Source organism: Zootoca vivipara, chromosome Z1, assembly GCF_965207765.1.
Source record: "Zootoca vivipara chromosome Z1, rZooViv2.hap1.1, whole genome shotgun sequence".
Classification (NCBI taxonomy): Eukaryota; Metazoa; Chordata; class Lepidosauria; order Squamata; family Lacertidae; genus Zootoca; species Zootoca vivipara.
Genome location: NC_142583.1, coordinates 14,254,061 through 14,277,481, shown reverse-complemented (window position 1 = coordinate 14,277,481; position 23,421 = coordinate 14,254,061). Strand labels below are relative to the sequence as shown.

General features: G+C 44.8%; 2 protein-coding genes across 6 annotated transcripts in view; one reads left to right on the top strand and one right to left on the bottom strand.

The window, feature by feature from the left end:
* DTHD1 (death domain containing 1) overlaps positions 1–11,553 on the bottom strand; it is a 33,427-nt gene extending 21,874 nt beyond the window's left edge. The window contains exons 1-4 of one of the 3 annotated variants that reach the window (XM_088658641.1): positions 11,136–11,553; positions 6,407–7,192; positions 5,597–5,930; positions 1,517–1,696 (exon numbers count right to left, since the gene is read on the bottom strand). In XM_088658641.1, coding sequence (XP_088514767.1) covers positions 1,517–1,696; positions 5,597–5,930; positions 6,407–7,192; positions 11,136–11,398 — 1,563 coding nt within the window. In that variant the 5' untranslated portion in view covers positions 11,399–11,553. Of the gene's footprint in view, positions 1–1,516; positions 1,697–5,596; positions 5,931–6,406; positions 7,200–11,135 lie in introns of all 3 variants that reach the window. The other 2 variants (XM_088658638.1, XM_088658646.1) reach the window with 2 other exon arrangements.
* A 3,546-nt stretch (positions 11,554–15,099) lies between these two features.
* The window catches only part of ARAP2 (ArfGAP with RhoGAP domain, ankyrin repeat and PH domain 2), a 126,310-nt gene continuing 117,988 nt past the window's right edge, over positions 15,100–23,421 (top strand). For 2 of the 3 annotated variants that reach the window (XM_060278929.2, XM_060278927.2), the window contains exon 1: positions 15,100–15,353. The gene's annotated coding sequence lies outside the window, so the exon portion shown is untranslated. Of the gene's footprint in view, positions 15,354–16,767; positions 16,942–23,421 lie in introns of all 3 variants that reach the window. The other variant, XM_060278928.2, reaches the window with a different exon arrangement.

Sequence of the window (23,421 nt, the reverse complement as noted above, 5' to 3'; positions counted from 1 at the left end):
AACAAGGAACTGCATATTTAACATTGCAGGATAAATAGGTAAAGGTAAAGGGGCCCCTGACCATCAGGTCCAGTTGTGTCCGACTCTGGGGTTGCGGCGCTCATCTCACTCTATAGGCCGAGGGAGCCGGCATTTGTCCGCAGACAGCTTCCGGGTCATGTGGCCAGCATGACAAAGCCGCTTCTGGCGAACCAGAGCAGCACACGGAAATGCCGTTTACCTTCCCGCCAGAGCGGTACCTATTTATCTACTTGCACTTCATGCTTTTGAACTGCTAGGTTTGTAGGAGCAGGGACCGAGCAACGTGAGCTCAGCCCGTTGCAGGGATTCGAACCGCCAACCTTCTGATCATCAAGCCCTAGACTCTGTGGTTTAACCCACAGCGCCACCTGGGTCCTTAGGGAACAATGGACCTGAAGAGCTATTTCACCTGTAGGTTATCCAAACACAGTACATCATGCTGCTTGCCCGTTCCAGCAATAACTGTCCAACCAACTTCAGCAAACTGTCTCAGGAGGAGAAAGCAAGCACACAGACAGGCTCCCAGAAATGTAGGGCATGCTAAAAAGAAGATGATTGAATGATAAAGACGATAGATAGACAAACCAAACATACCCCCCAGGAAAAATGTAGCCATGCAGGAGCAGAACAAGGAACTGCATATTTAACATTGCAGGATAAATACGCAATGGTAAATGCCTAGCAGTTCTTTCCCGAGCTTTTACTGCCACCCAGGGATGAAGTGAATGACAGCCTCTATTTCTCAATATCAAGAATCCCTTAACAGGAACAGCAACAACATAGGCTCCTAGCCACTGTGCTAAAAGGAAGATTAGCAACATATTGGCAGTTGCCTTTATGAATTCCTTGAGATGTTGGCCGAAGTCGAAAGAAATGCACAATTTTTCTACATTGTTTGAGTTTGTTTCTTGAACGGTAGCCTACCAATATGTTCTGAAAAGCCACAGCTCTGTGTATCCTGAGTGTGGGGCACCATTTCTCTACTCTGGAGGGGTGGGGTGGAAATACAGTGGTACCTCTGCTTACGAATGTTTCTACTTACGAATGGAGCTCCGTCCGCCATATTGGATGCAGTTTAGATAGGATTTTTTCTACTTACGAATTTTTAGATAGGGTTGCTTCGACTTAAAATTTTTTCTCCCAATGCATTCCTATGGGATTCGACTTACAATTTTTTTCGACTTACGAATGTGCATTCGGAACGCATTAAAGTAGAGGTACCACTGTAGGGGGTTTGATCCTCCCAGCTGGCTTTCACAGGATCCCATAGGAGGATGAGGGATCTCATGAGGGCTTTAGGTGGATAGGGCAGCCAAGAGCCATTCCAACGTTGGAACCATTTTGCCCATGAGCTACTCCTACCCATTTTGGGCTTTGGCCCAGCTTCTCCTATATCCATTCCCTGATTGCAACCAATCTCTGCTAATAAAGCAAGGTCTTTATCCCCTTTTGCCCCCAGCAAATGGTTTTTTTTTTTTTTTTTAAAAAAGCATACCTTTAGGTGCATTGTTACACGAGAAGTAAAAGTTGACGGAGGCCAGCAAAATGAAATTCTGGGATCCATACTTAGCTTTCGTGAAAGTCCTTTCTTTGGAATGGTGACTGTTTCTGTCTTTAAGCATGAAACCACTGAAAAAATACCAAGCTGGCTGGTTTTCACCTCTGCAAAAGTCCCCTGTGTAATAGAAATTAGTGAAAGATGCTGAAGTGGATAAAAATAAACGAATTCTAACCTGGGAAGCCAGCATGAATCAGAGGTATAAAAGGGAAGTAACTTGAGAGTTAACCACAGAGAAAGATTGCTTTCTCCATTGTATTTCTGGGCAACTTTATCTGACAGCCACAGAAATGTATGTAGCTGCTTTGCGGTTTTAGCTGCTGCAGAGATATGGGTATGCCCAGACACGGCAGCAGCACCTGGCATCGTGGGGCAGTTATTTGAGACCCAGTAGGTTCACAAGTGCGGATCCCTCCCCTGCTAGTGGGGTCTGTGAACCTCCATTCTAATTTCCCCAATGCTTTGAAGTGACACTAATGGCAGCCCCTGGCTGGTCAATATTTACATTATTTAAAAACATCTCTTATTGTAGATCAGCCTTTCTCAAGCTCGAGTCCCCTGATGTTGCTGGACTACAAGTCCCATCATCCCTAGCACGGTTGATTGGGGATGATGGGAGATGTAGTCCAACAATATATGGGGACCAGGCCCGCCGACTTGACCCTGGGACCATGGGTGCCGGGGGCCATGCACAGCATGCCTACGGCGTGTGCTGCTGTCACACGCACGGGCACATTTTTCAGAGGGGGCACAACCAAGCACCCCGCAGTTCCCTCATTGTTGCCTGGCTCTGAGTGGCAGCTCTGCTGGGTCTGACCCAGGGGTGGAGTGGAGAAGAACCTAGGGTCAATATGGACCCTGAGATCATCTTCTGAGACCCTCCTTCGTGTGCCTCCTCCTTGAGAGGTCTGGAGGGTGGCAACATGAGGACGGGCCCTCTCTGCAGTGGCTCCCCATCTGTGGAAAGCTCTCCCCAGGGAAGTTCACCTGGCACCTTCATTATATACCTTTAGGTGCCAGCCAAAAACGTTCCTTTTTAACAAGGCCTTTGGTTGATTTGATTTGCATCCTAAGCCCTTTTAAAAAGTGTTTTTTTGGGGGGGTAGGGTATTGGGTTGATTGTTTTTATTTTGATTATATATTTTGTGGTGGCGCTGTGGTTAAACCACTGAGCCTAGGGCTTGCTGATCAGAAGGTCGGCGGTTCGAATCCCTGTGATGGGGTGAGCTCCCGTTGCTTGGTCCCAGCTCCTGCCAACCTACTAGCAGTTCGAAAGCACGTCAAAGTGCAAGTAGATAAATAGGAATCGCTACAGCGGGAAGGTAAACGGCGTTTCCATGTGCTGCTCTGGTTTGCCAGAAGCGGCTTTGTCATGCTGGCCACATGACCTGGAAGCTATACGCCGGTTCCCTCGGCCAATAATGCGAGATGAGCGCGCAACCCCAGAGTCGGTCACGACTGGACCTAATGGTCAGGGGTCCCTTTACCTTTACCTATTTTGTGGTTTTATAGGTTTTGTGGTATGGGGAGGTATATAAATTCAAATAATAATAATAATAATAATAATAATAATAATAATAATACAGTGGTACCTCGGGTTACAAAGCTTCAGTACGTTTCCGAGCACAATTCAAAGTGTTGGTGTTGACCTTTAAAGCCCTAAACGGCCTCGGTCCGGTATACCTGAAGGAGCGTCTCCACCCCCATCGTTCTGCCCGGACACTGAGGTCCAGCTCCGAGGGCCTTCTGGCGGTTCCCTCATTACGAGAAGCCAAGTTACAGGGAACCAGGCAGAGGGCCTTCTCGGTAGTGGCACCCACCCTGTGGAATGCCCTCCCACTAGAGGTCAAGGAGAACAATTACCAGACCTTTAGAAGGCATCTCAAGGCAGCCCTGTTTAGGGAAGCTTTTAATGTTTGATGGATTTCTGTATTTTAGAATTTCTGTTTTTTTGGAAGCCGCCCAGAGTGGCTGGGGGAACCCGGCCAGATGGGCGGGGTATAAATAATAAATTATTATTATTATTATTATCAGATTACAAATGCTTCAGGTTACAAACTCCGCTAACCCAGAAATAGTACCTCAGGTTATGAACTTTGCCTCAGGATGAGAACAGAAATCGTGCTCCAGCGGTGCGACGGCAGCAGGAGGCCCCATTAGTTAAAGTGGTGCTTCAGGTTAAGAACAGTTTCAGGTTAAGAACAGACCTCCGGAATGAATTAAGTTCTTAACCAGAGGTACCACTGTAATAGTAATAATAGCAGCTGTGTTGCCATGGCACTGCCTCTTTCCTGTACAGGGCTGCACACACTAAGCTACAGCTCTGCTCCTAGGTCCTAGGAGGAAGGTCACGGCAGCGCTGCACAAGGATGTCGCTGATGAATTGCGTATCTGCTCTTACTGCTCATGAATGGAAGGATTTTTTGAAAGATTAGTGATGGGGGGCAGTGGAAGACAGGGGCGCATTCTCATTGTTTTCATTGGATAGGAACTACCTTCAGGTAAAAAGGTAAAGGACTCCTGGACGGTTAAGTCCAGTCAAAGGCGACTATGGGGATGCAGTGATCATCTCGCTTTCAGGCCGAGGGAGCCGGCATTTGTCCGCAGACAGCTTTCCGGGTCATGTAGCCAGCATGAATAAACCGCTTCTGGCGCAACGGAACACCATGACGAGTGCCAGAGCACACGGAAACACTGTTTACCTTCCCGCCGCAGTGGTACCTATTTATCTATGTTCAGTGGTGTGCTTTCGAACTGCTAGGTTGGCAGGAGCTGGGACAGAGCAACAGGAGCTCACTCTGTCACGGGGATTCGAACTGCCGACCTTCTGATCGGCAAGCCCAAGAGGCTCAGCGGTTTAGACCACAGCGCCACTGAAATAACACCTTTGTGGTGTTTCCCTACTCTGCTGCTGTAATTTGTAGCATGACTAACTGCTTGTTTCTTGCTGAGCTTTTGGAGGATTTCAGTGACGGCACCGATAATCTGCACATGCTCTAGGAGACCATTGTGATAAAACAAGCTACATGTGGCCGGGGGGGGGGAGGACCTCAACAATTTCCCTGTTTCGTGTGAGCTCCATTGCATGTGGTTCAGGGTGTTTGATAGCTCTGCTTTCTTCCAATGAATTAAAAACGGGAAGTGGTTTCATCTAAAGGCTTCTGGTGTCCCTCAACTTTAGCACCAAACCTTTGAAGGTCGATATAGGAAGATTGCTTACTCGGAGAGACAATGCCCCTGTGATTCTGGACAGATAGAAACAATAGAGCATGTGCCTATATTATGTGCGTATATTATAGAGACATCTGTATTCGCCTCATCTCCCCGCTATTTCATAAATACCCAGGGTGCACAGGACAATTCTATACCTCCCTGCTGCTTTCAGATACCAACCCTGCTACAACATACAATGTTGCCAGATTCTGAATAGCAGCGTTCAAAATTCGTTGGTTGATGTCCTGCACCACAAACTAGATTTGATGAACACCCATATCAGAGTGCTTTGTAAATTGATAGTCATAGGCTTTTATATACAGTGGTACCTCTACTTACGAATTTAATGCGTTCCAAATGCACATTTGTAAGTAGAAAAAAATTGTAAGTCGAATCCCATAGGAATGCATTGGGAGAAAAAATTCGTAAGTAGAAAAAATCCTATCTAAAAATTCGTAAGTAGAAAAAAATCCTATCTAAACCGCATCCAAGATGGCGGCCGGAGCTCCTTTCGTAAGTAGAAACATTCGTAAGTAGAGTTATTCGTAAGTAGAGGTACCACTGTACTAACCTTTTATGCTCTTCCACACCAGTTGAATGCTCCTAACCCTTCTTTTATAATATTTTTGCTCTTTTAGATTCTTATAGTCTTTTATATATACCTTCTGTTTTAATAATTTTAGCTTTCCAAAATGTTTTACTGATTGTCAATGATTGTACCCCACCCTACTTATGCTGGTCTATGACCGTAATAAAGATTTGATTGATTGATTGAGCACCAAACCTTGACAATAATTCACTAACCTTCTGGTTTCCTTGGTGCCCTTCCAGGGAGACAGGAGTCAAATACCTTGACCGAAAGTTCACATCAGTCACCTTCACCATAATGTCTTTGTACATTCCTCTGTAACGTGAAATAAACGGGATCGCGATGGTGATGGAATGAATGGTTGGTGGGCCAATGGAAGGGCAGCACTCAGCATGGATGACGTTGCTGACCAGTTCTTCTGAACCATCGACCACCAATGAACTCAAATCATTGACAAGTCGGATGACTAGATTTTCCAGCACACTGAAAGGGGCTTGAATGCAACAGGCTATTTCAGGTTCACTCAGATCATTCGCTTTCACAAGAAACCTGCAGACAGAATACAATAGTATCCATATTTTCTGTAAAGTCCAATAGCTAGAATAAATTTGCTACTGCTGAACTCCCAAAACCGTCCAGGAACCAAGGCGTGGCTTCCGATTGGCTGCAGGAGGTTCCTGCAGCCAATTGGAAGCCACAGAAGCCGTGCCGAACGTTTGGCTTCCAAAGAAAGTTCGAAAACCGGAACAATCACTTCTGGTTTTTGATCGTTCGGGAGCTGGAATGTTCGGCTCCCAAGGCCGAAATATTTTTAATATTTGATGTTGCATTGTGTTTTTAATATTCTGTTGGGAGCCGCCCAGAGTGGCTGGGGAAACCCAGCCAGATGGGTGGAGTATAAATAAATATATTATTATTATTATTATTAGCTGCTTTTGCTGCAACAGACTAACAATGACCCCCCCTCTGGAATTTGTCCCAAAGGCCACTGTTGAGCTCCCCCCCCCAAAACCACTTGCTCTTACTCTTTAGTCATCCAGTCACTTTCATTGTCCTTTCCTTCCAGCTCACCGGAAGACTGATGCATGGAACTGTTTTTATGCAAGTCTCCTGACCTTGTACAATTTTCTTGGTAGCTTTGGGCAATTTCATTACTTGTCTTCTTTTGATTGACATCTTTGTCACTCCTGCCTGGCTCAGCTATCAGCCTGCAATTCCCATTTCCCATCTGCTTCAGGGCTTTTTTTATCTCTGTCTGTTTTTCCTGATCAGGACACATCTGCAGATGCTTTACACTGCTGTTTTCCACGTTTCTGGACACAGTTACATTTTCCCCATAGTTTCCTGAACTGTCTTCCAAATCTCTGTTTTCTGAAATTTTCTGAGTGGGAGATAGCACTGATTGAGAACCTATTCCATTGTCCTGATTTGGCACTGCAATGGATTTTTGTTGCTGATCTTCATTTTTCACAAGTACTGGACATTCCTGTTCTTTGTCAGCTAGATTTTCATTTGAGGATGAACCCGTTTCAGTTTCCACCGTTTTGTCTTCTGTCACCTGGGTTCCGTTTCCCCCTCTGCGTACGGAGGACGGTTCATGAAATGGCTGATTGACACCTGCCAATAACTGCGTGCCATTTGCTTTCTCTTTATCAGCCTCACACACAGATTTCCAAGGGGTACACGGAACAAATGGCACAGTATCCGATTTTCTGCAGCTCATCTCAAACAGTTTGTTTTGTAAGTCTCCAAAGTATTTGGCAACATGTATGATGAGCTTGTTTAATTTCTGAAGCCAGTCTGCAAGGCTGCTCCCTGCTGAAGAAGCAAACAGAAATATATGTGACGGGCAATACCTTACTTGTGATTTCTTCGGGTGAAACGGTTAAGCATGTCCTTCCATTTTTATACACTGTTATCATTGCCCAACTTGGTTCCCTTATCTATTTTCTACAGCCCTTTGGCATTTTTTTTTAGGAGGCTGCAGAAAAAGTGGATTTATTCAAGCACCCCCACCTTTACCTGTAATTAACAGAAGATTGCTCAGCAAGATTGCTTCAGTCCCCTAACTTTATCTTAATCTGCAAAGCCATCCCCCATTCTATTTCTTGGGCAAGCTAGAAGAGTACAGGAGATTGAATGTTGACAACTTGCAAATACAGTGGCACCTTGGTTCTCAAACTTAATCCGTTCTGGAAGTCCGTTCCAAAACCAAAGCATTCCAAAACCAAGGCACGCTTTCCTATAGAAAGTAATGCAAAACGGATTAATCCGTTCCAGACTTTTAAAAACAACCCCTAACACAGCAATTTAACATGAATTTTACCATCTAACGAGACCACTGATCCATAAAATGAAAGCAATAATCAATGTACTGCAGCCACACAATCAAACAGTAGCGGAACTGAGTTCCACACAGTCACAAAAAAAAACCTCTGCAAAAACAAAAACACAAAATAACTATCAGAAACAGACAGACCTCAGCATAACACTCAAAACGGAAGTGCGGCACTCAAATTGGAAGCGTAATACTCAAAACGGAGCACTTTCAGCTTTCATAAAAAGTTCACAAACTGGAACACTTGCTTCCAGGTTTGCAGTGTTTGGGTTCCAAGTTGTTTGAGTACCAAGGTGTTTGAGAACCCAGGTACCACTGCCATTGGCCGTAGTGACAGCCTTTCCCAAGGAAGAGACCCACGTGTTTTGAAAATCTAAATTTTACAGAATGTTTGTCCAAGTGAGGCCTTTTCAACCAGACCTTTCCCTGTCGCTTCCGTCTGCCAACATAGCAGCACTTTCAATATGCCGGTTTTTATAGAGTTAAGCAAGCAAAGTACTTTTTTATTCTTCAGAATCATGCAAACTCCTTTGAGGCCTCTGCTTTCTTTCCCTCTCCGACCTTGATTGCCCAGTTTCATAACACAATGGCAGACTCTGTTCTCATCTCTCATCTCCTCTTTTCTTGTGGAGTATTTTATACAAAAGAGAGGCAGGGAGGGAGGGAAGAAAGGAGGGCTGGGGCTTTTGTCCAGGAGTACTTTATCAGAGAAGAGTCTAAAAAGGAACTGACGCAGATCAAACATCTACATTAAGGTGAATCTAATCCACCACTTTCTCAAAAGAAAGCTCCTTTTGTTGCTTTCTTTAGGCTCATGACTCAGAAGCCGAGGCATAAAAGGACTTTTGAGTTAGGTAAAACATGTTTGTCTATTAAATTATGGATATCAGGTTGTAAGCAAGACCTCTCTCTCTCTCTCTCTCTGGGTGGAGGATGGAGGCAAAATAGTGAAAGCTTCCCTGACTCCTCAAAGCACGTGCCAAGATACTGGCAAGCTGAATTGATGTCATTCAGGAGCTTAGCTTGTGTGCCTGCCTAGTTCTTCTCTCTTGCTCAACCTGTGCATTTGCAAAGAGTCAATTTATTACAAGTTGTCTATTCCCCCCTTCTGTGCTCTCAGAAGGAATCTGACCTTGCAATGTCCACACCTACAACTTACTGTAATTTGTAGAAGTGGGGACAAGGAAACAATAGCCTTCCATTTCTATTTGACAAATTGTTGCTTTGACAGTTTCTTTTTGTCCAACTTCCAGAGGGGCAATGATGTTTGTCTGGTTGTAGCAAAAGCGACACCTTTTTTACAGCCCGCTCTTCTGTGCATTACACTCTAGTTTACTTAACCTTTAATTCAAAAACCTATTGCAATTTGAATGTAAGCCTAAATATTATTTGATGTGCAAAATTCTGGAACTGATTTCACATTATTAATAATCTCTGTCCAGACAATTTGGATCCCTTCCAATCGGGATTCAGGCCTCATCATGGGACTGAAACTGCTTTGGTTGTGCTGGTTGGTGATCTCCAGTGGGCTAGGGACAAAGGTGAAAGCTGTTTCCTTGTTCTGCTGGATCTCTCAGTGGCTTTTGATACCATTGACCATAGTATCCTTCTGGACTGTCTAGAGGGGTTGGAAGCTGGAACACTGATATGCAGTGGTTCAGTTCCTTCCTTCTGGGCTGCATCCAGAAAGTGGTGTTCTGGAGTGAGTGTTTGGACCTCTGGGCCCTCTGGGCTCCATTTTCTCCCCACTGCTTTTTCACATCTATATGACACCTCTGGGAGAGATCATCAGGGGGTTTGGGCTGGGTGTTCATCAGTATGCGGATGATACCCAGCTCTACCTCTCTTTCAAATCAGAACCAGTGAAGGCAGTGAAGGTCCTGTGTGAGTGCCTGGAGGCGGGTGGAGGATGGATGGCTGCTAACGGATTGAGGCTGAATCCTGACAAGACAGAAGTACTGTTTCTGGGGGACAGGGGGCGAGCAGGTGTAGGGAACTTCCTGGTCCTGAATGGGGTAACTGTACCCCCGAAGGACCAGGTGCATAGCCTGGGGATCATTTTGGACTCACAACTGACCATGAAGGCACAGGTCAATTCTGTGTCCAGGGCAGCTGTCTACCAGCTCCACATGGTACGCAGGCTGAGACCTACCGGCCTGACTGCTGTCTTGCCAGAGTGGTACATGCACTGCTTATCTCCTGCTTGGACTACTGCAATGCGCTCTACGTGGGGCTACCTTTGAAGGTGACTCGGAAACTACAACTAATCCAGAATGTGGCTGCCAAACTAGTGACTGGGAGCTGCCACTAGGACACCATAACACCAGTTCAAAATGATCTCACTGGCTCTCGATATGTTTCTGACCAAATTTCAAAGTGTTGGTGCTGACCTATAAAGCTCTAAACGGCCTTGGCCCAGTATACCTGAAGAAGCGTCTCCACCTCCATCATTCAGCCTGGACACTGAGGTCCAGATCCAAGAGCCTTCTGGAAGTACTTTCTGTGAGACAGTAAAAGGAACTCCGAAGGGTTGGAGCAAGCATACTAACACTTTGTTCAAGTATTTAATCAAAGCTTTCTAGATACTTCTTGGTAAAGGTAAAGGACCCCTGGACAGTTGAGTCCAGTCAAAGGTGTCTATGGTATTGCAGTGCTCATCTCGCTTTTGGCCAAGGGAGCCGACGTTTGTCCACAGACAGCTTTCTGGGTCATGTGGCCAGCATGACTTAACCGCTTCTGGCACAACGGAACATTGTGAGGGAAAGCAGAGCACACGGAAATGCCATTTACCTTCCCGCCACAGTGGTACCTATTTATCTACTTGCACTGGTGTGCTTTCAAACTGCGGGGTTGGCAGGAGCTGGGAAAGAGCAATGGGAGCTCACCCTGTTGTGGGGATTCGAACCGACGACCTTCTGATTGCCAAGCCCAAAAGTCTCAGTGGTTTAGACCACAGCGTCACCTGCATCCCCTGTTACTTCTTGGTAACACACTAGTACCCAAAACAGAGAAGGATGCACAGATCCCTTATGTGAATTTTCTTTTTGTGTTTAGACCTACATGCAAGGGACATTTTTTTTAAAAAAAATCTCGCTTGACATGTTTTCAATTTTTGAATATAATGTTATTAAAATTATTTGGTAAATTAAACAACTTTAAGACTGCTTGTTTTTGGTGGGTTTTTTTGCCATTTCATATTTATTTATGATGCTCTCTGTGAATTCCTTAAGCTCTGCTCACCCACGGGCCTGATTGAAGCCAATAAATTGTATCTATTTGCTGTTTTCTCTAGAACTTTTGTAATAGAAAACCAAGTTCCAAAAATGCATACAACTATGTATGCTGAGACTTGAACCTATGAGTGAATTTGAACAATTGGCTGCTACATTGTCCTTGATTTACATATTTAGCTTTACTTGCCTTTACTTGAAGCTTGTTTCCAGCCTTTGTCATGAACAACATCCAGCAGCTGATAGGTATTTTGAAGAATCTTAGAAGTGTCTTCCAGTTGCCGGCTGAAGGCTTTCATGAGGTCTAGAAGGAGAGGAGTCAGTTTTGGAAGGAATTCTGCTATCTTCTCATTGTCCTTACTGACATCTTTAAGAAGCTCTCCTAAGCTGAAGTTTTGGTGCCTGATCTCTTCCAGTATTTGATCTGGATTATCAGTAACAGCTTCCATGGCAAGCTCATAAACTAATAGCAAAAGGATTCACCAAAGAACAGTTTTTTTAAAGAGAATTCTTCCTCTAGTATTTTTTGTTAAGCCTAAGAAACACTGTACACTTGTCCTATAGCAAAATAAGCACCTGGCAAGGAAACACTGACTTACTGTTGACAATGAAAAAGGAGTTACTAGGTGACAAATAGGTGTGGCCTTCCTGGAATAAAGAGAACTGGCATACAAATACTAATACATGGTCTAATGGGTTAAAAGCACGTATCATAACTTCATTACACAAATCTATGGTGTGACCACATTTTGGGTACTGTGCACAGTTCTGGCTGATTCACTTAAAAAAGGTATTGTAGAGTTGGAGAAGGAATTCTACCAGATGAAAGGTACACATGTTCTAAAACTATGTAGCAAAACAGCTCAGGGCCACAATACTTCAAGGACCGCCTCTTTCCATATGAACCTACCCAGACCCTAAGATCATCTTCTGAGGCCCTTCTTTGTGTGCCACCTCCTCAAGAGGTCCGAAGGGTGGCAACACGAGAATGGGCCTTCCCTGCAGTGGCTCCCCGTCTGTGGAATGTTCCCCCCAGGAAGGTTCGCCAGGCATCTTCATTATACACTTTTAGGCGCCAGGCAAAAACGTTCCTCTTTAATCAGGGACTCAGCTAGACAGGTAAAGGAAAAGTGATTTATACGCACTGTATGTGCGATATAGCATTGTGCCGTCAGATAGTGATATAAAGTCCCATTTTCCTCTACCTGTTCCCTGTTTAAATTTACAACACTTTATACTGAAACACTTCTTTGATGTGTCTAGATTCAGCCCAGGCCTTGGGCTGATTGACATCCAATGCCCTTTTAAAATGTGTTGGGGAGGTGGTTATTGGGTTGTTTTGATTTTGAGTGTGTGTGTGCGTGTGTGTGTGTGTGTGTCACCACTCTGTGACCTGTGGGTATAGGGCACTGTTATACGAATTTTAAGGTATCAAATATAGAATAAAAAAATAAAATAAAAAATCCTTCCAGCAGCACCTAAAAGACCAACTATGTTTTTATTTTGGTATGAGCTTTCGTGTGCATGCACACTTCTTCAGATACACTGAATTTGAAGTCCCCAGACGCTTATATGTAGAGAAAGGGTGGTGGGGTGGTGGAAATGGGTGATAGACTGACTGATAGCTGTTGACGACTGCAAACGACTGCAAATGGACTTGCATGAAAAAGCAAGGGGTGAGGTGGCTGAGGATTGCTTTATCATGTATAATGAGATAAGAATCCAACGTCTCTGTTCAAACCATGGAGAGACCAACAGCTATCAGTCAGTCTATCACCCATTTCACCCATATCTGAAGAAGTGTGCATGCACACGAAAGCTCATAACAAAATAAAAACTTTAAGGTGCTGCTGGAAGGAATTTTTTTATTTTGTTTCGACTATGTCAGACCAACACGGCTACCTACCTGTAAATATAGAATATTCATAAATGCACAGATATCTAAATATATGGACCATGTGTCTGAAATAGTATGGGAGAGCAATCCTGAAGCCATTTTGACTCTCAAATATTCCTCTGCAGTATATGGGCTCTGGAATACCCCATAAGGAAAAGGAGCAGTTTTCCCCCCTTATAACAGCATTATACTACTACTACTACTACTAATAATAATAATAATAATAGCCGAAAAATCATTGATCATTGTTTGGCTTTTATCCATTTCCGCAGTCACACAATCAGTCAGTCAGTAGCTGAACTGGGTTCCACAGTCACAAAAACAAATTAACCGAAAAAGCGTCATAAACAAAACCGCAAAATAAATAGCAAAAATGAAAGCGCAAAACTTTATCTGTTCCAGAAGTCCGTTTGACATCCGAAATATTTGAAAACCAAGGCACAGCTTCTGATTGGTGCAGGCGCCTTGGAAAAAAGGGCCGACAACCGCATCAGATGTTCGGCTTCCAAAAAACGTTCAAAAACCGGAACACTTCCTTCCGTGTTTTCGGTATTTGGGAAGCAAGGTGTTTGAGAACCAAGGTACCACTGTCCTTCCAGTGAGCACTCAGGGCTGATTTCCTTCAGAATGGATAGGTTTGATCTTCTTGCAGTCCATAGCACCATAATTCAAAAGCATCAATTCTTCGGCGATCAGCCTTCTTCATGGTCCAGCTCTCACTTCCATAAATCACTACTGGGAAAACCATAGCTTTAACTATACGGACCTTTGTAGGCAAGGTGATGTCTCTGCTTTTTAAGATGCTGTCTAGGTTTGTCATTGCTTTTCTCCCAAGAAGCAGGCGTCTTCTAATTTTGCGACTGCTGTCACCATCTGCAGTGATCAACGAGCCCAAGAAAGTAAAATCTCTCACTGCCTCCATTTCTTCCCCTTCTATTTGCCAGGAGGTGATGGGACCAGTGGCCATGATCTTGGTTTTTTTGATGTTGAGCTTCAGACCCTATTTTGCGCTCTCCTCTTTCACCCTCATTAAAAGGTTCTTTAATTCCTCCTCACTCTCTGCCATCAAGGTTGTGTCATCTGCATATCTGAGCAGCACACGGAAACGCCAGAGCCAGTGTGGTGTAGTGGTTAAGAGCGGGGAACTTGCACTCAAAGTTTCCGTGCGCTGCTCTGGTTCGCCAGAAGCAGCTTTGTCATGCTGGCCACATGACCCGGAAGCTGTCTGCGGACAAATGCCGGCTCCCTCGGCCTATAGAGCGAGATGAGCGCTGCAACCCCAGAGTCGGACACGACTGGACCTGATGGTCAGGGGCCCCTTTAAATATTATGATACATCATTAAAGGGTAAATGGATCCCTGACCATTAGGTCCAGTCGTGACCGACTCTGGGTTGCGCGCTCATCTCGCATTATTGGCCGAGGGAGCCGGCGTATAGCTTCCAGGTCATGTGGCCAGCATGACAAAGCCGCTTCTGGCAAACCAGAGCAGCACATGGAAACGCCGTTTACCTTCCTGCTGTAGCAGTTCCTATTTATCTACTTGCATTTTGACGTGCTTTCGAACTGCTAGGTTGGCAGGAGCTGGGACCGAGCAACGGGAGCTCACCTCGTCACAGGGATTCGAACCGCAGACCTTCTGATCAGCAAGCCCTAGGCTCAGTGGTTTAGCCCACAGCGCCACCTGCGTCCCTTACCTCTTGTAATAACTCAAGCTAAAAAGAATATATGGTAAACAACATGTAATATTGGTTAAGTTTATTGAAAAACAGATGCAGTTAACAAGGAAATAAAGGACCCACGCAGAAAAGGTCAGAAGTCATCAGGCGGGGAGGAAACGAACTTTATTTTTTCCTTTTCGAGATACATTCTCCATTCTGGTATTGGTGGTGGCCTGCTTGTAATGCTTTGGTGTTTTGGTGTTGCAAGTGGATTGGATGGATTGTTTATAAACCAATAAAGATTAAATTGAAAAAATAATAATAATTTAGTCAAGTTCACCTACTCTGCGTTAGAAAGTTTCTCCCTTCATCTTAAGGGAGGGAGGAGAAAAAACTTCACCTGTTGAATTTCTGCCTGGTATTCTAGGCAGAAATTCTGCTGGAACAACAGAAGCAGGGCCAGCAAGAAAGCGGCAGGACAAGCACGCTTTCTTCAGCTTGCAAAACCTCCGCTTCCCCTCTGCTTCCTCCCTCCGCCGCCGAGCGAGACCGCCCCACGGAGGAGCCACCGCGGCCGCCGCCTCTCCGGCCCTGCGCGCAGGAGAGCGTCCTGGCGGCGCTGCAGCCTTTGCGCTTCCAGCCCGGCTGCTCCAGGTGCCTCTTCCGCCTTCACCTGCCTGCATGCCTGCCTATCTGCGTGCCTGGCCAGCCAGCCCTTTGCAGGAGCGCCTCTCCAAGCCCAGCTAGCAAATCAGAAGGAAGGAGCGGCGAAGAGAAGGAAAAGAAAAAAAGAGAAAGCGAGCGTAAAGTTCAGCTCCTCGCTTCCTGCCGGATCCGAATTCTTGGGGTAAGTTTGCAAAAAAGGGGCGGGTGGATTTGGGTTAAAAAAGAAAGAAAAAGGGGGAATGAAGAAAAACAAAAAAAATCACTGCCAATTTTTTCTGGCAGCGAGTCGTCGTTTCCCCCCCATGGTTGGGGAGTTTTCTTGGAATCCGACCCACTTCCTTATCCTCTGTCCCGGGAAATGCTGACTTGCGTTTAACCCGTGGGATTGCCGCAGAGGAAAACAGACACCTAACCCCTCCGTTTCTCTTTTACATTCTTACGTTTTCATTGGAGGGTCTGAAAAGTAGCTCGCTTTAAGGAGACGAATGCCACCGTTAATGAGAAGCGGCAGCTTGTTTACGGTGATGTTGCAGATGGTCTAATTTAGGGCACGGCTGAGGGATTCAGTCAACTTTGCGGCGCGGAATTGCAAAACTATTAGTGTTAAATGAGCCATAGATTAGCAGCCATTGGGCAATATAGGAAATTTAGATTTCTACATAAAAAGATGGATTTCCCCCTCAAAATCTGCACGCTCTAATGAGTCCTCTGTTTACTTTTATTAACTGTGCTTGGAGTTTAGCTGCTTGATTTAGAGCGTTCAAGCTCTTTGCATACCTAATATCAGTACCTTTTACAACAAGCCTGTAAGGTAGGAAGGATGGTGTGAATATCCCCAAACTGTAGGGAAAAGCTGAAGGTAAGAAAGCAGCTTGAGAGTTCATGGCTTAGTTCAAAGGCACTCTAAAGCAAGATTTTACAATGATTTCTAGAGCTGCTACCTTTTTTTAAAATATACTTTTACTGAGCCCCTTCATGTGTAGAATTTTCCACCCTTCTTTCAGAAATCTAACAGGTGAAGCTTTTCCTTATGTGAAGGTAAAGATAGAGGAATGGGGCAATTAAAACAAGTTGGCTGCTCCTGCTTCTGGTATTTGCATGTTGGGCAGTGAGGTAACATCAAATAGGATTTGCAAGTTGCAGCATGTCCCTCCAGCCTTCTTGGAGACTTGTTGCAATTGGTATATCTGAAAGCTGAACACAGTTCTGCTCTGACTGGCTAATGGTGGCCTGGGCTTAATTTATTTTGTGGTTCTCCAGGGCTCAGCCATGGCATCTGCTTATGGCACTGCAAGAATTCAGTTGGATATATGAAAGTGTTCTTGAGCATGTGCAGAGCGATATTTTTACTGAGTCCCCGCATTGCTGTTTCTACATACTATCTTTGAGGAGGGGAGGCTGTATTCTCAAAAAGCTTTTTGCTTTTATGTCAACCTGTTGTACTGAGCAGTACCATTCATATGGAATATAGGTACAGAGAGCTCATATAGTTTCGCTGCAGACTGTGGCAGCACTTAAGCAATCTCCGCTCTTGAGATGAGTTGCTGCTTGTTCACAGGGAGCCGTCTCTTTAATTCTTGTTTGTTCCTCTTCAGGGATTAGTTTCCCTGGGATTTCTTTCAACATGTTTCCCTGCTCAGAGGCCACAAATATCAGCCCCCTTGACATGTTTTGAAAGTCTGAGGAAATGCTTAACAGTGCAATCGTACACATGGCAGGTCTACTACTCTGAATAAAGTCCTATTGAGCTGAATGAGGCTCTTCCCCAGGTAAGTAGGTAAAACTCCCATATCATTGTTGTTAGGCACCCTGTTCATTGAGAAATACATCTCAGTATTTAGCTTGCAGCAACGTGTGGTTCTTGTAAGCTCTTTCTCATGGGAAAGATAAAGACCTTTATTAATAAACACCTTGAATCAGGATGTGGGTGGTATATTTTGGGTTGCTGACAGGCCCGAGACCAAGCAGTGGAGCAATCCCTTTGCAGATGTTCCTCTAGGGTTAAGTCCAGTCAAAGGCGACTATGGGGTTGTGATGCTCATCTCGCTTCAGGCCAAGTTTCTCCACAGACAGCTTTCTGGGTCATGTGGCCAGCATATAAAGATTTGCTGCCCATGTTTTATTAAGGCATTAAGCAGAGGTAACCAGTAAGTTTGTGTCTCTTTTCTTGGCTGCATCATTCCATGCTATAGATATCTCTGTGGTGCTGGAACCAAGAATTCACCCATTTTCTTCTCTTTGCTACTGGGGCCACATGTGTGAAATGGGAACTGCTCATCCAGAGTAGAATCATAATCATAATTTATTATTTGTACCCCCACTCATCTGACTGGGTTGCCGCAACCATTCTGGGCAGCTATCAACATATATATAAAAACAAAACAAAACATTGCATGTTAAAAGGCTTCCCTATACAGAGCTGCCTTCAGATGTGACATCTGATGGGAGGACATTCCACAGGGTGGGTGCCACCACTGAGAAGGCCCTCTGCCTGGTTCCCTGTGACTTCGCTTCATTTCTGCCAGCAGACTCTCAGTGCTGGATCTCAGTGTCCGGGTTGAATGATGGGGTGGAGATGCTCCTTCAGGTATAGAGGGATGCAGGTGCTACTGTGGTCTAAACCACTGAGCCTCTTGGGCTTGCCAATTGGAAGGTTGGTGGTTCGAATCCCCATGATGGATTGAGCTCCAATTGCTCTGTCCCAGCTCCTGCCAACTTAGCAGTTCGAAAGGATGCCAGTGCAAGTAGATAAATAGTATTGCTGTGGTGGGAAGGTAAACGGCATATCTGTACACTCTGGTTTCCATCACGCTGTTTTGTTGCACCAGAAGTGGTTTAGTCATGCTGGCCACATGACCCGGAAAGCTGTCTGTGGACAAATGCCGGCTCCCTCGGCCTGAAAATGAAATGAGCGCCGCAACACCATAGTCGCCTTTGACTGGACTTAGCTATCCAGGGGTCCATTACCGTTTTTACCTACCTGCTCCTTCGGGTATACTTGGCCGAGGCCATTTAGGGCTTTAAAGGTCAGCACCAACACATTGAATTGTGCTCGGAAACGTACTGGGAGCCAATGTAAGTCTTTCAGGACCGGTGTTACATGATCCTGTTGGCTGCTCCCAGTCTTGTGCATGTTTTACTGAGCAGTCCTAATTTTGAACAACTGTACACCACTGTACATAGGCTAGTGCTAAACCAGGTGATTTTGGAGAGCTGATTGCAATGGCATGGTATGGAACTCAAAAATCTACTAGAGTCCTCAGTCAACACATCTGCTTGGGTCACTCTCTGGACCGATTGCCTAACTCCTTTTCCACTTTGTGTACTTGTCACATGGACATGGGAGTTAGTCACTGCTAGCATTTGAATGTCACCTGCATGACTAACACATTCTCAGATAGTTGCCAACACTGTGACCAAGCGAGGGCTGATAGAAGCCCAAGTGTCGCTTCACTCGCTGATAGCTGTTGGCTCAAGGACTTGCGATGGGTGGTGGAGGGTGTTTTGTCGGGTGGTCTAAGGGCAGTGGAGCAGCTCTGTTAGGCTAAAGCAGGGTTTCCCAAACTTGGGTCTCCAGCTGTTTCTGAACTACCAATCCCACCATCCCTGACCACTGGTCCTGTTAGATAGGGATGTTAGGCATTGTAGTCCAAAAAGAGCTGGAGACCCATGTTTGGGAAACCCTGGAAGCAAGGGGCCTTTTTGGAGAATTAAGCAAAGCAATATAAAGCTGCCGCATCCATAATAATAATAATAATAATAATAATAATAATAATAATATAATCATAGAGACATCTACCTTACTTTAATATAACAGGGAATGAATGGTGGAGTCTTAAGTCATTGCCCTTGTGTGGCTGGCAGAAGTTTAATAATAATAATAATAATAATAATAATAATAATAATTTTTATTCTTTGTACCCCACCCATCTGATTGGGTTGCCCCAGCCACTCTAGGCAGCTTCCAGCATTTACGAAAACATAATACTGTATGTTCTTGCTCCGCTCCAGGGAATGGGCTGAAATGGAAGATCTTCCAATCCTTTCCCTCTTGCTTTTATTTTACGAAAATGGTGGTGGTCAGAGATAATGTGTGGTGGTACTGCTGGCATAGAGAGCACAGTGTTCCTCTTGTTTTTCTCAAGATGAGAACTAGATAATGCACAATCACCAAGGAATCAGACCGGCAGCAGTATAGCAGAAGTTTCTAGCTGATGTCGTCCGGGAGCGTCTTTTGCATTCAAATGTGCTTGCCAATGGACGGCACATTCCAAAGCATAACTCTTGCTGTTTCTTTTCTTTTTTTTAAAAAAAGTTTATGATTGCTAACTTCACCTTATTGGCAAGGACCTTTTGACAGTCAGGTTTTAGCACCTCTTGGGAGCAGGTCTCAACCTGTTAATGTGAATAGGTGCTGGAACATAAATTACAGCTTTGAAAGCTCCAAAACTATTGTTGTGTTTGAGGGCCCCTGAGCGCATTTAAATGAACTCTAGCTTTCATCTGTGTTGAAAGACTTCTTCACTTTATAAGACTTTATATTTTCCTTTTTCTTCTCATGACTGTTGGATGTCCTTATCTCATGCTGCATTGCCTGTCACTGATAAGCATTATGAAGGTAAAGGGACCCCTGACCTAATTAGGTCCAATTGTGAGCGACTCTAGGGTTGTGGCGGTCATCTCGCGTTATTGGCTGCGGGAGCCGGCATACAGCTTCCAGGTCATGTGGCCAGCATGACAAAGCCGCTTCTGGCAAACCAGAGCAGCACACTGAAACGCCGTTTACCTTCCCGCTGTAGCGGTTCCTATTTATCTACTTGCATTTTGACGTGCTTTCGAACTGCTAGGTTGGCAGGAGCTGGGACCGAGCAATAGGAGCTCACCCTGTCGCGGGGATTCGAACCGCCAACCTTCTGATCAGCAAGCTCTAGGCTCTGTGGTTTAACCCACAGCGCCACCCACGTCCCAATAAACATTATATTACTAGTTAAATTATTGTAATTTACAATGGGCAGAGTCTTCCTGTTTGCTTGCCTGCATATAAAGGGAGTTCCTATATATTGTGGGAACCACGCAACTGGAGAAGCACATTTCCCTATGTTTTCAAGCACCATTGAACTTTTCTTCGAAGCTTCGCCTAAGACGAGACGGCGCCATTAGAAACTCTGCAAACTGTACGGAGAGCTGTAGAGCTGGGTTAATTTCAATCAGCACCCTTCTTTCCACGACTCTCTAAAATCCATTATAAAAAGTAATGAGTAAGATGCTGGTTTGCTGAGCTAGAAAACGTGGGAAGGAGCACTAGTGCAGGCTGAATACTTGCTTTCTTCTTAGGGAGGGGCTGAGATGAAAAGAAGGCGGGTGTCATGGTTACCAATCAAATGACTCTGATTATCAGAGCTGGCAAATGCGTTCTGCAAGCAATGTCCTAAACGTTGTCAGGGGAATAAAAGGCTCTTCAGTTACATGGGTGGGATGGTGTGAAATTGAGTTCCGCCAGTAGGACTGATAAAGTCATTCCTTTCCTGTACTGGTGCCAGGAAATCTAAATGTGTGTGTGTGTGTGTGTGTGTTAGAGGGGTGGAGCAGCAATCTTGCTGAGTAATATTTTAATGTTTCTTAGGTGGGTGTATGGCAGTCTCTAGCACCTATGCCTCATCCTCAGTGGAGACACAGAGCTGGTTCACACATGCCCGTACAATATTTGGTGAGAGAGCTGCTCCTTCCTTACAGGGCATTGTGTGGAAGGTGAATTCAGAGCATTTGTTGTGTTGGATTCATGATATCTCATTTACACATTCATGTCGGTCCTTGATAGCATGTGTGTGTGTGCTGCCTAAGTTGCTTCACATGGCTGTCATCAGAGGCCGGCGTGTTAGACAAGGACTATGTATGTATGCCCAGCTTCACAATCTCATTCTGGCGTGAAGCTCACTGGGTATTCTTGAGCCTCTATCTGCCTAATCTACCCCTCCCAGGGTTGCTGTGAGGATAAAAAAAACAGACTTAACAAGCGTCCCTATTTTCCAGGAAGAGTCACAGAGTTATAATGAAACATTGAACTTTTTTTCTAAAAAAAACCCTTCGCTATACAAGGCTGCCTTCAGATTCCTTCTAAACGAGATAAGTAACTATACAACCTTTAGAAAACATCTGAAGGCAGCCCTGTATACTAGGGAAGGTGTTTTTTTTTTTAAAAAAAGTTTAACGTTTTATTATGTTTTTATATCTGTTGGAAGCCTCCCAGTGTGGCTGGGGCAACCCAGTCAGATGGGTGGGGTATAAATAAAAAAATTGTTGTTGTTGTTGTTAAATAGGACATTCCTAAACATTTTGTGAATCTTTGTACTTTTGTCCATTTACTGTTTTTATTTTCCCCAATTTGAACTATAAAATAGTGATTTTCTTGAGTCAAAATGAGACTACCCCTAACCTAAACGTGTTTTTTTTAATAGAAAAAAGGCACTGCCTCTTTTCATTGGTGAAATGTTGGCGGGTATGAAATAGGAGAATGAAATAACACCACCTTGAATTCCTTAGTGGAAAGCCAAGATATAAACATAATAAATAGCTGTGGTTTTTGTTATATACCTATCATGTTAAGCTAGTGATACCATTTCAGTCTTGGAATAAGATTCCTTGCAAAGTTCAGAAGCATACTCTTGGATATATTAAAGCTATGTTTCAAGGAAACAGTGTTTTGTATTCTGGTTGCTTTTTGTGTGTCCCAATAACTGTAGATGCTGTTGAGGAATGAAATGAAAATGCAGTCAGGGCTGGCCCTACGACCAGGCTGGGTGGCGCAGGGCACCACGGCGCCGGCCCGCCAGGAGGGCGCCGTGAGCTGCGCCCGCCCGCTGGCCGGCTAGTTCGCCGCGCAGCTGCGCCCATGGCAATTGTGCTGTGCCTGCGCGCTGCGCCCGCCCGCCCACCGCGCTGGGAAATGGGGCGGGGGGGGGCGCCGGAGGGATCTGTCGCTCTATGGCGCCAGGGGCGCTTAAGACAGCCCTGAATGCAGTAAACCTATAAAAATAACTTGAAGAATCAGAGCACTATGCAAACACAACTGGTAGAGAAGCACTGTTGCACAATCTAGTGATGATAAACCAGGATGCTTTGATGTTGTTAGCTACCCATCATCAGCTGATAATTTCAATCCCGTTGATAAACTTTCCTAGGCTACATAACCTCTTCACCCTGGGAGTGTGCAACTCCATCATACACATATGACAATGTCTTGTGCAAGGCCTCTTTGTGTGATTCCTAGTTTAAAAATAAAAATAAAATTGAGGAAGGAGAGCTGTGCAGATACCGTTGGGTTCATATAAAGCATATGCAACCTTATATGTGCGGCCCTGCCTTCAGGATCTATCTTTTAATTTAATTTAATTTATATACTGCCATTGACCTGAGAATCACAGGAGAGTTTGCAGCATAAAATCACAAACATACACAACATGTTGTTGTTGTTTAGTCGTTTAGTCGTGTCCGACTCTTCGTGACCCCATGGACCAGAGCACGCCAGGCACTCCTGTCTTGCACTGCCTCCCGCAGTTTGGTCAGACTCATGTTGGTAGCTTAGAGAACACTGTCCAACCATCTCGTCCTCTGTTGTCCCCTTCTCCTAGTGCCCTCAATCTTTCCCAACATCAGCGTCTTTTCCAGGGAGTCTTCTCTTCTCATGAGGTGGTCAAAGTATTGGAGCCTCAGCTTCAGGATCTGTCCTTCCAGTGAGCACTCAGGGCTGATTTCCTTCAGAATGGATAGTTTTGATCTTCTTGCAGTCCATGGGACTCTCAAGAGTCTCCTCCAGCACCATACACAACATAATAACAAACAAAATAATATCCCCACCCACAGTTTAAAAGCCCATAGATTGTTTAATCAGCCAAAGGTCTGGGAGAAGAATGTTTTCGCCTGGTGTGTAACGAAGGTGCCAGGAGAGTCTCCCTGGTGAGTTAGAGATGTCAGAGAATTCTAGTGGGAAATGGTCAATGTTCACTTATTCGTTTAATGTCCGGAGCAGAAATCAACTCAAGGATTTCAATTGGTATTCACATTTGTTGTTTTCAGTTCTTCAAATTATATGAAATTGATTATGGTTCCCCTACCCTCAACCCATGCATTCAATTTCTGTTGCATTGGGAAATGAATGGTGTGGAATAACATGTTCATAATGCAATCAGCTATGTAAAATTCTGCCACAGATAATGCAGGTTATGCCCGAAGGTGCACTGTGGTGAAATGCA